We start from the raw sequence: 12,411 nt of genomic DNA, 5'->3' as shown, positions 1-12,411 counted from the left end.
ACTTTCTCTTGAGCTACGGTTTGCATATAGCCTACCTTTAGGAGCGGGACGATTTGCAGGCAAAGGAAAAGGCGCAAAGAATGATGATCCAAAAAAATGTGCACTTGATTCCGCACGCCCAACTAGGAGAGATAGGCTACTTAACTTGAAGCAGCGAATGATGAGAGTTTGTGAATAGTGTGACAGAGACGTGCTTTTAATAAAAAAGATAGGTTAACGCATACAAAATGGTAAGACGACAGTTTTCAAATAATCTGCGGGTCTAAAAATATGTTAATCCTAAAGTTGTCAGTCTGACCACCCGGTCCCGCCTGCAGCATGAAAAATTACGACCGCGCCATAATGATCTCTGTCAGGGCCTGTAATGCAGCCCTCTAGAGACATACTGTAATCAGCCAATAACGATCAGCCAAGACAGAGAAATATGAAATCCTGTCATTGTCTCATAGAAAACTAAGCCCCAGTGTCACTCAATGGTCAGACAGAGTTCTCATGAGACAACCTTTCCTTTCACATTGTTTATCGACTCACTCTCCTGAGTCAAACCTGGGAGGGCCATCACATTGAACAGCTCAACAGCCCCCTCTGTTGGTCAACACCGCAAAGTGTATTTTCCATTCTACAACTTCATTATTTGCTAAGGTCTTTACATGTTTCTTCCTAGGAAAACCTAGAATGTGTTATGCTTGCTTGAATTGTTGTGAAATAAATCATTGTTGTGAAGGCTTTGTATCCAAAGGACCTTCAAATTCTGAATGTTTGGTTAAATTGTTGCCAAGAGAATTTCTGAATTCAGTCCTCACCTGGCAAGCTAAGATTCCGCTGATTTTTCTGTCTCTCTGGTGGATAATTGCAGAACTTCATTGGAACAACTTTTGTCAACTCTTGCAATCTTATTCTGAATCAAAGATCTGACGACATTTACAATTGGAAATATACCCTTAGAAGGTTTGAGCCTGTGATCTTCACTTGGTGGAGATGAGAGGGAGTCTGATTTTAATGTTGTTGCCTCTCCCATGTCTCCGGAGGAGTTTTACAAATCTGTTGTGGATTCTACCAAGAGCTGGGATGAGACCCATGACATCATGAGAGACTATTACAGCAAACTTATTAAAAAGAGGGACGGACTGAATGTGGACTTTTGTGGAAAGGAGAACAAGAACTAATAAGCACTTAGAAACAATCAGAGACCAGCTGTTGAAAACGATCAGCTGTGTGGTGAGAAGTCGTCAATGCATTTAGTGCCACTTTAAGAAGAATGAAAGTCCTCAAGAAGAAACAGTCTCACAAGCTGCTCCTTGAAAATATCCTGAAAAGATCAAGAACCAGAAGATGGAAGCTGAGGTGCAGAGGCTTCAGAAGCAGCTGTCAATCAAATCAATTTGCAGGCCGGAGGCCAGTGCTCACGCAATAATTTGGTTCTGGGACCAAAGAATATACACATTACTATTATTTATTATAATGTTAGGGCTATTATTTTATTAATATGTTTAAACCAATTCCTAATATTTACCCATCTTTGGTGAAAATTGCAACAAGATGAGAAGCCAATACAACTCGAGGGAGGGAGACAGCTGGACACATTGCCAGTCAAATTACAGGACCATGTGTGGTTGTAGACTGTCAAGACGGCTTATCTTACATCTAAAAACAATTAATAACAGTAAATTCAAGATATGCGAGGCTCCTTATCCCCACGGTGGTCAGGATGATCATATTCTGTCAGTTAATTATCTTTTCATTTCACCACATCTAGCTCTCTTATGTAGAGAAGAAAGATTGCTCATAGGGTAAAACAAGTAAATTATTGAAAATAGAAAAGGTAATCTCAAATACCAAGACAGTTCACAGGATTCCTACTCTCCAATGTGATAAAATATTGATTATTGAAGGGTTTCTTTCAACAACACTCATTATTTCTATCTGGTAAATGTAAGTGCCTTCAGAAAGTATTTAACCCCAGTACCTTTTCCACATTGGCTTGACGACTTCTAAAGCTTGAATTTAAAATGGATCAAATTGAGATTTTATATCACTAATCTACACACAATATCCAATTATGTCAAAGTGGATTTTTAGTTTGACAAATTTTTTCCAAATAATTCAAATGAAAAGATGAAATGTCTTGAGTCAATAAGTATTCAGCCCCTCTGTTATGGCAAGCCTAAATAAGTTCAGGAGTAAAAATGTGCTTTTAAGGTCCCTCAGTCGCGTAGTGACCAGGGAGGTTTTCCAATGCCTCACAAAGAAGGGCACCGATTGGTAGACGGGTGAAAAAATATATGAAAAAAGTAACAGACACTGAATATTCCTTTCAGCATGGTGAAGTTATTAATTGGGCTTTGGATGGTGTATCAATAGACCCAGTCACTAAAGATACAGGTGTCCTTCCTAACTCAGTTGCCTGAGAGGAAGGAAACTGCTCAGGGATTTTATGATGCGCCAAAAGTAATTGTAAAACAGTTACATCGCTTAATGGCTATGATAGGACAAAACTGAGGGTGGATCATGAACATTGTAGTTACTCCACAATACTAACCTAAAAACAGACTGAAAATAAGGAAGCCTACACAGAATAAAAATATTCCAAAACATGCATCCTGTTTGCAACAAGGCAGTAATGTAATACTGCAAAGAATGTGGCAAAAAAGTAACTTTTTGTCCCGAATACAAAACATTGAAAGACGGATCCAGAATTCAAAATAATGTCACGGGTCTGTGTCGGATCTGATATGATTGTCACGGGTATCGGGTATGTGGAATTTTAACTGACTTGTCCAGAAGGGCCCGTACAGATCCGAACAAGACTGCTGCAGTAGACAGAGATGCTCTTGCTTTTCAAGAGAGTGAAGCTTGTAGCTTGTTGTTGTTGTTGGCCAATCATAAAGCGGCAAAAGGCTACAGTCGCAGACAGGTACTACGTAATCATATTTGATTATAAATAACCTATCTATGGCAGCTATTAGTCTAGTATAGTACTAATCGGCTTGGTTGGTTGCTGTCTCTTGTCTCTCCCTCCCTCCTCCCTGTGTCACTCACTCACAGATCGGCCCCTCCCCCACCTGCTTGAGCGGCACCTCTCTCCCTCCTCTCGCTCTTTATCAGCACCTATTCATAAAGTAGCTTAAAAAAATAACTGTTCTGCTCCTTCCCTCACTTGGATCAGGTCTGGATCTGACAAGGTCTATACGGAACTGGTCTAGTTGTCACCTCTAGTCCAAAGCTCTTAGAGAGACTTACCAAAAAAGACTTACACCTATAATTGCTGCCAAATATGTGTTTCTAACATGTACTGACTCTGGGGGCTGATAACTAATCAAGTTATATGAGTGTTATTTTTTCCCCACTTTGACATGAGTATTTTGTGTATATCGTTGACAGAAAATGACAATTAAATCCATTTTAATCCCGCTTTGTAACAAAAGCAAAAGGGGTTGAATGCTTTCCAAATGCACTGTATCAGTTTGAAGGCTTCATTTACCAGCAGAAAAAGGCAATACATTGCATTATTTATAGATCAGTCTGTTGGTTAGTCTTCTAAAGATGTTATTTCTCTATTTAAAAAAAAGTTGTAATACTCACTGGAATCACAATCTCCAATGGCACAGTTTGTCTGTTCAGTCGGAAGGTCCTGAAACTTCACTGGAACATACAAGGGTTCACTCTGAAGAAAGAAAAATAGAGTTCAACTAATGCACTCAACTATAAGCATTACTTATCATCATTACAGTATATTCAGCCAGCCAACAGTAAAATCTAATTGAGAGTAAGAGAGAATACAAAAAGCAAATCAATTATACTCACAAGGGTATGGTCATTCAAACTAGTGTCGTTGATACAGGGGGTAAAGTAGGCCTCGGCATCAGCAAACTGTGGAGAGAGGCGCTATAGGTTAGACTGGGCTGTTTTATCATAGCAAATCAACATAGTATCAACGACCACTACTAAGATACTGCACTAAGCACCAATTCATCTTTAGATGGAAACAACAATATATCGTTGCCCCCCTGTGGTTGTGAGACATCAGTGCTATACGTACAAAGGCTGCGTGTCGTCCCTGGAGACTGCCCGTGCACTGCTGCCTCCATGGCCGCCACAGCAGGAACCCCAGCAGGTACAGCACAAACATGGAGGTCTTGGTGAACGTGCTGAAGAAGGGCTTGTTGTACTCCTGCCGCTTGAATATGTACTGGGGGGAAAAATAGAGAAAATACTCATGGCTTACTGTACGAATGGCTGGAACTTAAAACCGATCCCGTGCAGATTATTTTTTTTATAAATAGGGAGAGGTCACATTGAAACTAATGATGTGGCTAATCCTAGTATTCAAAACTGCCACCTAGTCCCTACTTGTGTAGTTCTGCTAAGGCAGGACAGATATTATTAGCAACATAGTGAAAACATGACACCACTGGAAGGCAAGGTGAAGCTACTACCATATTCAATCCTTTTAAATCTATCGGGTAGGGGTTAGGGGTCAAGCATTGTCTTATAATTGAGCACTAGTCTTAAGCTTTAGCATATTAGCCAAAATAAGGGTTGCCTAACCCAGGCGATCCAGTTCTGCAGTGTTGCTGGTTTTCATGTCTCCCTGTGCACCGTCTGTCTAGAGAGTGCACCTGACAATCAGTTCCAAGCTAAAATGCAAATACAAGAATAAGTAGACCTGTGGCCTGCAGAACCAGGGGACTACAGGAAATGCTAGTGTCTTACTGAGGTGAGCTCAGAGGAGGCCACCCAGATGATGTCCACCAGCAGAAGAATGACCACCCCCAGGGCCATGCGTCTCCGCTGGGCCACTGTGCTGCCCTGAGACCCCATGCGGTTCATGAGGAACACCCACACCATCTGGACACTGCTTGACAAACACACAAACACACATTTAAAAAAACTTTTCACAAACTGTAATACCAAACACCAAAATGTCAGATGTTTTTCAGATGTGACACAGTGACAGTACCTGGAAATCCTAATACAGGATTCTTCAGCGTTTTGGACGATCTGACTCTCCTCAGTCAGGCAGGAATCTGAAACTGTGTCAAAGTAGATCATGAGAAAAATTGTGCAACAGTCCTCCTATCTGCTGTGCACAGAGCTCATCACCGGCAATCTCTTATCAATTAAGATTGTTATGTAACACTGAGCGTTGCTGTTGGGGTGAAAATCCATATGGACATCTGGAAACCAGAAAGATGACATAGGCTAGGCCTAATTGTTTGGTGAAAACAGTTTCCCAGGACACAAGAATGTGGGTTTTGTTCAGAGCAACATCAACCAAAGCTACTGTCTTTTTTGTGACATTACAAACTCAATTTAACACATTATTTTCACATCTATTCAATTGCTCTTTTGAACTGGTTTCCCCACAAATACATACATGGTCTACAGTGAGGACCGCCCAGACCCCACTCTCTCCCTGTCAGACGGCGCATCACATTTAGAACCTTTGTACACTTTCTCACCAGTCTCTCGATGCGTTCTGCCCAAGTTGGCCTAGTGTCAAAGTACACCTCTAGGAACCCGATCGTCTCCACCCTCAGGCATACGTACCTTCAGCCTGATAAAGAACACTGTCTGAGTTATCTATAGAAAACCTGATTCTCCACCTCAACGATTGCTTCCTGTACCTCCCTGACTGCGTATGGTACATGTATTCCCTTCTAACCATAAGGCCCCATCATCTTCAAATGAAGACCTTTCGATACCTAACGTGAGCTAGCAAGAGCAACAATTTCTTCCTCTGCTCACCACGACTCACAAGCTTGTTAGCTACATGCAAATTAGCCAGATGCTAGCTAATTTAGTGTACCTGAATTAGTTTACAATATAGCAAGCAATGTCTTTTTTGTTGCAATATGGGACCTGCAGTACTGTAGAAACATACGGAGGCCATTGTTAGCTAACATTAGCTAGCTATCTTGAAGTTTAACGTTACAGCTAACTTAGCAGGCTAGCAGGCTAAGTTGGCTAGCTAGCCGGCAACATCAACAACCATTCGTATTTACCTAGTTACCGTTAGATGGCAAGTAGGCTTCGTTCTTTTTGACGTGGTCGTTACTTCTTCGCCTTTGCAGAAAAATACAACTGCTGGATCATCAGTAATAAACGTACAGTATGCGATGATAATACCAATATCTAAACTGGTTTGGATGTAAACATGAACACTCCTTCTCTTCTTCTATGGTATATTATTGGCGATCACAGAATGTAATGTGCATCCCGCCATCTACTATGCGTCCCAAAAACTTTTCTGCTGCAGCCACAATAATGTCCAGTTTTTTAGACTTCTTTGAGACTTGTGATATAAAGTTTATAACTGTGGCGACACTATTTCTTCTTCTTCTTCTTGTCGCTTTCCGGCAGACGAGACGCGGTGTTGCATATTGCTGTCTTTCGCAGGTCAGAGTGCGAATTGCACATCTCGGTCACATTTCAGTCCTCTACTCTCTTCACTGCCTCAGCTAGGAAACGTGCCCTCACAAACTCTGGTAATCTCAACCTGTCTCTCTCTCACAGGGCACTTTGGATCCCCAGCTTCATGGGCACACCAACAGTTGACATACAGTGCTTTCTCATTCCAACTGTAATGTTCCTCTGACTATGCCCTCCTGCACATTTCTCACATCGTGGGAACCTAAAGCACCGTAGCGGGTTCGGAACATAGGACCTCACAGAATAGCAAATATAACCTAACCTGACTTTATCGGGTAAAAACTCTGTCAAAGCTCAACAACACAGAAGGTATTCTCAGTTGCGCCATTGCCACCGGGTCTACGTCTCACCAAACGGCAGGTGTCACAAACACTAGGAATATACCTTTTCATTTGATCCACCTCTACTCTCAATGCTGTGGGCTGGGACCCAGCAGAATCGCACTACTACACCCTCTCTCGATTCTTCATAATAACATTAATGCCTCCCATTAACACTCCTAATTCTTCTTCTTGTTCTATGATATTATGGCAGTCCGCAAGCATACGTTAGAGGTGCATGTCGCCAACCTGTGTGGGCTGTGTGTCCGTCTACTGTTCTAGAGTGTGAAATTAGTTCATTACACTTTGTGACACAAAAAGGGGAGGGAAAAAATGAATAATTGTTTAAAAAAAAGCACTACCAACTAACCCTACATCCATTAAAACCTCACAACTATTCCACTACTTTGGTCCTTCTGATCCTAGGACACTATCATTCAATACAACTTGTCATTAAAGGTAGACTTAGCGAAATTACGTTACCACGAGCAGCACCGCAGATATTGAGATGAGCAAGATGCAAGACTTCGCTCTCACTAGCTAGGTTTCCATCCAATTTGAAACAGAATATGTGAATATTCAAAAATCGGCATAAAACAACATGCCCATTTTCCACCAGAGATGTTTTTCCATCCAACTGACTTTTTGCGGTTAACAGATCAAAAGCTGTGCTTGACGACGTAGTGCATTAAATTCCCATGTACCTAATGAAAAATACAAGTTAAATGGGTTTCCATCACATTTTCAAATCTACTGATGGTTTTGTCACAAAAACGGTTGCGTTATATAGCAAATGTGCCCACTCTGGTTTTGGCACATGCGCTTTAAACAACAGCTTGCATGTACAGTGCAGGTAGGCTACCTACATTATGAGATTATTATGGATAAGAGCGATATTATTTGTATTTGTCAAACTGCAGCCAAGCATCGATCATCATGTCACCAGAATAAGGCCCTCGATATTTATTGGAAAGGAGCATCAAGCTCATCACCTTGCACATGTATCTCCCTATGAAGTTCATCATAACTGATTTAATCTGTAGCTTAAAGGAAAACTTCACACAAAAACTATAGTTTGGTATTTATTTAATTAGTCCATTGTTGACATCGTCTTGCAGTATCATATGATGCAAAATGCATCATACAGGGATGATTTCTGTATTTTCAAAGTTACATATCTTGAAAACTTGATTGCTGGCAAGCAATACATTTTGGGACTATGTCAACAATGGGCTAATGAAACAATTACCAAATTATAGTTTTTGGGTGGAGTTTTCCTTTAATAAAGGCATGCTTTCCAAAGTCATAGTGACCCTACAACATATCACCATTTCTTGCATTATAAATTTTACCGACACAAAAAGATCCCACCATATCAAATGAACAAATGTTCTGTCGGCATTTAATGTTTACATCAGCCCGGTCATTACTTTTTTCATGTGTTAGGTAATTCATCCGCATGAAATGGTTGGAAGGAAACATGGTTACAGTAACACACAGGTTCGCTTCATGCTGTTCACAGCGTGGTAGCCAGGGCACCAAAACAGCAGAGAAGCTGAGCTTTGCGCTTCAATGATCTTAGTTGTTGCAGAAATTGACCCACTATGCTGTTTACTTCCTGCATCTACATCATTCTTCTTCTTCTTTGGAGTTTAACGGCAGTTGGCATAAAAAATATGTTGCATTACCGCAACGAACTAGAGAGTAATATAAATCTATTATACTTTGTGATACCAAATGGGAAAAGGGAAAAATAAAAACATAACCAAAGAACTGGGAGGATGGGACACCATCACTCAACACACCCTGTAACTCTTCTGAAGTCTTCTGAACTCATCCTTGACCCATCCTCCTCTACTTTCTTCACTGCCTCAGCATGTGACACCTTCTGCACTACTCTGACTAGCCACCTGTGATAGAAAAATTACACATTTACCTAATTTGTTTGAGATTAATAGTTAGCAATTAATACTTAACAAGTAGGAGGATATTTCTGTCCTGTTAGTGTTTGTGTTTTTATGGTCTCCAGTCTAGTTCCCTGCAGCTTATCTGGGCATATGGTCACTAGAGATGGCTTGAGCTGACAAATGAGTTAAAGACTGCATTACATAGACACGATGTGGTGGGTGTGATAGAGATAGCCAGGAGGAGTTTAGAAAAATTCCTCATTGTCTCTAAATCATCCTTGCATCTGAGAAACTAAGCCAGGGTGGGGTTAAGACGACAACCCATGTGCAGATAACGACAGGATGAACCCAGAGTGGCTAATGAGATTAGGAATGCAGATGACACGATGGTGGTAGGCCTGATCACTGACGACGATGAGACAGCCTATATCGAGGAGGTCAGAAACCTGGCAGTGTGGTGTCAGGACAACAACCTCTCCCTCAACGTCAGCAAGACAAAGGAGCTGATCGTGGACTACAGGAAACGGATGGCCGAGCACGCCCCCATTCACACCGACGAGGCTGTAGTGGAGCAGGTCGAGAGCTTCAAGTTCCTCGGTGTCGACATCACTAAGGAACTATCATGGTCCAAACCCACCAACACAGTCGTGAAGAGGGCACAACAACGCCTCTTCCCCCTCAGGAGGCTGAAAAGATTTGGCATGGGAACTCAGATCCTCAAAAAGACACACACATACACACAATACATATGCTCACACACACACAAAACACATACACAAATGCATATTGATGCCACACACACAATCAATCAATCAAATGTATTTTTAAAGCCCTTTTTACATCAGCCAATGTCACAAAGTGATATACAGAAACCCAGCCTAAAACCCCAAACAGCAAGCAATGCAGATGTAGAAGCACGGTGGCTATTAAAAACTCCCTAGAAAGGTAGGAACCTAGGAAGAAACCTAGAGAGGAACCAGACTCTGAGGGGTGGCCAGTCCTCTTCTGGCTGTGCCGGGTTGAGATTATAACAGTACATGGCCAAGCAGGATCAAATAATAATAATCATATTGGTTGTAGAGGGTGCAACAGGTCAGCACCTCAGGAGTAAATGTCAGTTGGCTTTTCATAGCCGAGCATTCAGAGTTAGAGACATCAGGTGTGGTAGAGAGAAACAGTCGAAAACAACAGGTCCGGGGCAAGGTAGCACGTCCAGTGAACAGGTCAGGGTTCCATAGCCACAGAAGGAACAGTTGAAACTGGAGCAGCAGCACGACCAGGTGGACTGGGGACAGCAAGGAGTCATCAGGCCAGGTAGTCCTGAGGCATGGTCCCAGGCTCAGGTCCTCCGGGAAGGGAGGGAGAGGGAGAGAGAATTAGAGGGAGCATACTTAAATTCACACAGGACACCGGATAAGACAAGATAAATACTCCACATATAACAGACTGACCCTAGCCCCCCCGACACGTAAACTATTGCAGCATAAATACTGGAGGCTGAGACAGGAGGGGTCGGAAGACACTGTGGCCCCATCCGATGATACCCCCAGACAGGGCCAAATAGGCAGGATATAACCCCACCCACTTGCCAAAGCACAGCCCCCACACCACTAGAGGGATATCTTCAAACCACCAACTTACTACCCTGAGACAAGGCTGAGTACGGGACGAACAAGAGGGAGGTGACAAACCCGGACAGGAAGATCACGTCAGTGACACAACCCACTCAAGTGACGCACCCCTCCTAGGGATGGGATGGAAGAGCACCAGTAAGCCAGTGACTCAGCCCCTGTAATAGGGTTAGAGGCAGAGAATCCCAGTGGAGAGAGGGGAACCGGCCAGGCAAAGTTTCTTGCTCCATTGCCTTTCCGTTCACCTTCACACCCCTGGGCCAGACTACACTCAATCATAGGACCTACTGAAGAGATGAGTCTTCAATAAAGACTTAAAGGTTGAGACCGAGTCTGCATCTCTCACATGGATAGACAGACTATTCCACAGAGATCAGGGTCCAGAGTAACGCAGAGGTCCTGCACAGTTTTATTTGAGACGACTGTCAGATCCAACAGAAGTTCTCTTTGTTTCTTGGGACCTAGAACTAGCATCTCAGTTTTGTCTGAATTTAAAAGTAAAACATTTGCCACCATCCATTTCCTTATGTCTGAAACACAGGCTTCCTGGCAGGGCAATTTTGGGGATTCACCATGTTTCATCAAAATGTACAGCTGTGTATCATCCGCATAACAGTGAAAGTTAACATTATGTTTCCGAATGACAACACCAAGAGGTAAAATATATATTGATATATATTGAAAACAATAGTGGTCCTAAAACATAACCTTGAGAAACACCGAAACTTACAGTTGATTTGTTAGAGGACAAACCATCCACAGAGACAAACTGATATCTTTTTGACAGATAAGATCTAAACCAGGCCAGAACTTGTCCATGTAGACCAATTTGGGTTTCCAATCTCTCCAAAAGAATGTGGTGATGGGTTGTGTCAAAAGGTGTTGGAGCACAAGGACAGATGCGGAGCCTTGGTCTGACGCCATTAAAAGGTAATTTACCACCTTCACGAGGGCAGTCTCAGTGCTATGATGGGATCTAAAACCAGACTGAAGCATTCATTGTTTGTCTTCAGGAAGGCAGTGAGTTGCTGAGCAACAACTTTTTCAAAAATGTTTGTGAGGAATGGTAGATTCGATATAGGCCAATAGTTTTTTATATTTTTTGGGTCAAGGTTTGGCTTTTTCAAGAGAGGCTTTATTACTGCCACATTTAGTGAGTTCGGTACACATCCGGTGGATAGGGAGCCGTTTATTATGTTCAACATAAAGGGCCAAGAACAGGAAGCAGCTCTTTCAGTAGTTTAGTTGGAATAGGGTCCAGTATGCAGCTTGAAGGTTTAGAGGTCATGAATATTTTCATGAATGTGTCAAGAGATATAGGATTAAAAAACTTGAGTGTCTCCCTTGATCCTAGGTCCTGGCAGTGTTGTGCAGACTCAGGACAACTGAGCATTGGAGAAATATGCAGATTTAAAGAGTAGTCCATAATTTGCATTCTAATGATCATGATCTTTTTGTCAAAAATGAAAGCCATCCTCTCTTGGGGAACTTTTTAGTTAGCTTTGCGACAGTATCAAAAATACATTTTGGATTGTTCTCTTTCTCTTCAATTAAGTTGGAAAAATAGGATGATCGAGCAGCAGTGAGGCCTCTTCAATATTGCACTGTACACTACAGGAATGACGGAGTCCATCCAAATCATCTTGGCTCCTGGACTCTGTGTTGAAACAATGACTGGTAAATGATCCAAGACCAGCTCAGTTAATCCCTACCATTGTGACAATGAATGGTCATGATGCTGCATCAAATGTACATGATCTTAGGGGCATTGGCAAACACAATATAAGTAATTTAATTTATGTACCCCTAATTGCACCGAATACATCTGTTTATCCTACAGCTGTTGTAAGCAGTAATCATGAGCCTATAGACCAGAGTTACTGTTAGCACTGAGGAAGTGTGCAATAGTAGGAAGACCAATGTAAATAATATGAGTAAGTCTACCTCTGATAAGCTTCCCAGTAAAGCATAAAAAACAATCAAGCAGCCCAGAAAAGTGCAAAAAATAGCCCATATTAGCATATCTAAGAAACAAGGTCCATGAAGTCAATAACTTGCTTGTAACAGATGACATTCATATTCTGTCTATCTCTGAAACTCACTTAGATAATATATTTGATG

General features: G+C 41.9%; 1 protein-coding gene across 4 annotated transcripts in view; it reads right to left on the bottom strand.

The window, feature by feature from the left end:
• LOC115156180 (solute carrier family 35 member F5) overlaps positions 1-6,474 on the bottom strand; it is a 34,550-nt gene extending 28,076 nt beyond the window's left edge. Inside the window, exons 1-7 of one of the 4 annotated variants that reach the window (XM_029703534.1) lie at positions 6,006-6,474; positions 5,463-5,557; positions 4,961-5,033; positions 4,714-4,855; positions 4,040-4,189; positions 3,805-3,870; positions 3,583-3,664 (exon numbers count right to left, since the gene is read on the bottom strand). In XM_029703534.1, coding sequence (XP_029559394.1) covers positions 3,583-3,664; positions 3,805-3,870; positions 4,040-4,189; positions 4,714-4,848 — 433 coding nt within the window. In that variant the 5' untranslated portion in view covers positions 4,849-4,855; positions 4,961-5,033; positions 5,463-5,557; positions 6,006-6,474. The remainder of the gene's footprint in view (positions 1-3,582; positions 3,665-3,804; positions 3,871-4,039; positions 4,190-4,713; positions 4,856-4,960; positions 5,034-5,462; positions 5,558-6,005) is intronic. The other 3 variants (XM_029703535.1, XM_029703533.1, XM_029703536.1) reach the window with 3 other exon arrangements.
• Between the last annotated feature and the right edge of the window lie 5,937 nt (positions 6,475-12,411).

This window comes from Salmo trutta, chromosome 20 (genome assembly GCF_901001165.1).
Source record: "Salmo trutta chromosome 20, fSalTru1.1, whole genome shotgun sequence".
In the NCBI taxonomy this organism is placed as follows: Eukaryota; Metazoa; Chordata; class Actinopteri; order Salmoniformes; family Salmonidae; genus Salmo; species Salmo trutta.
This window is presented reverse-complemented; position numbering and strand designations above follow the sequence as displayed.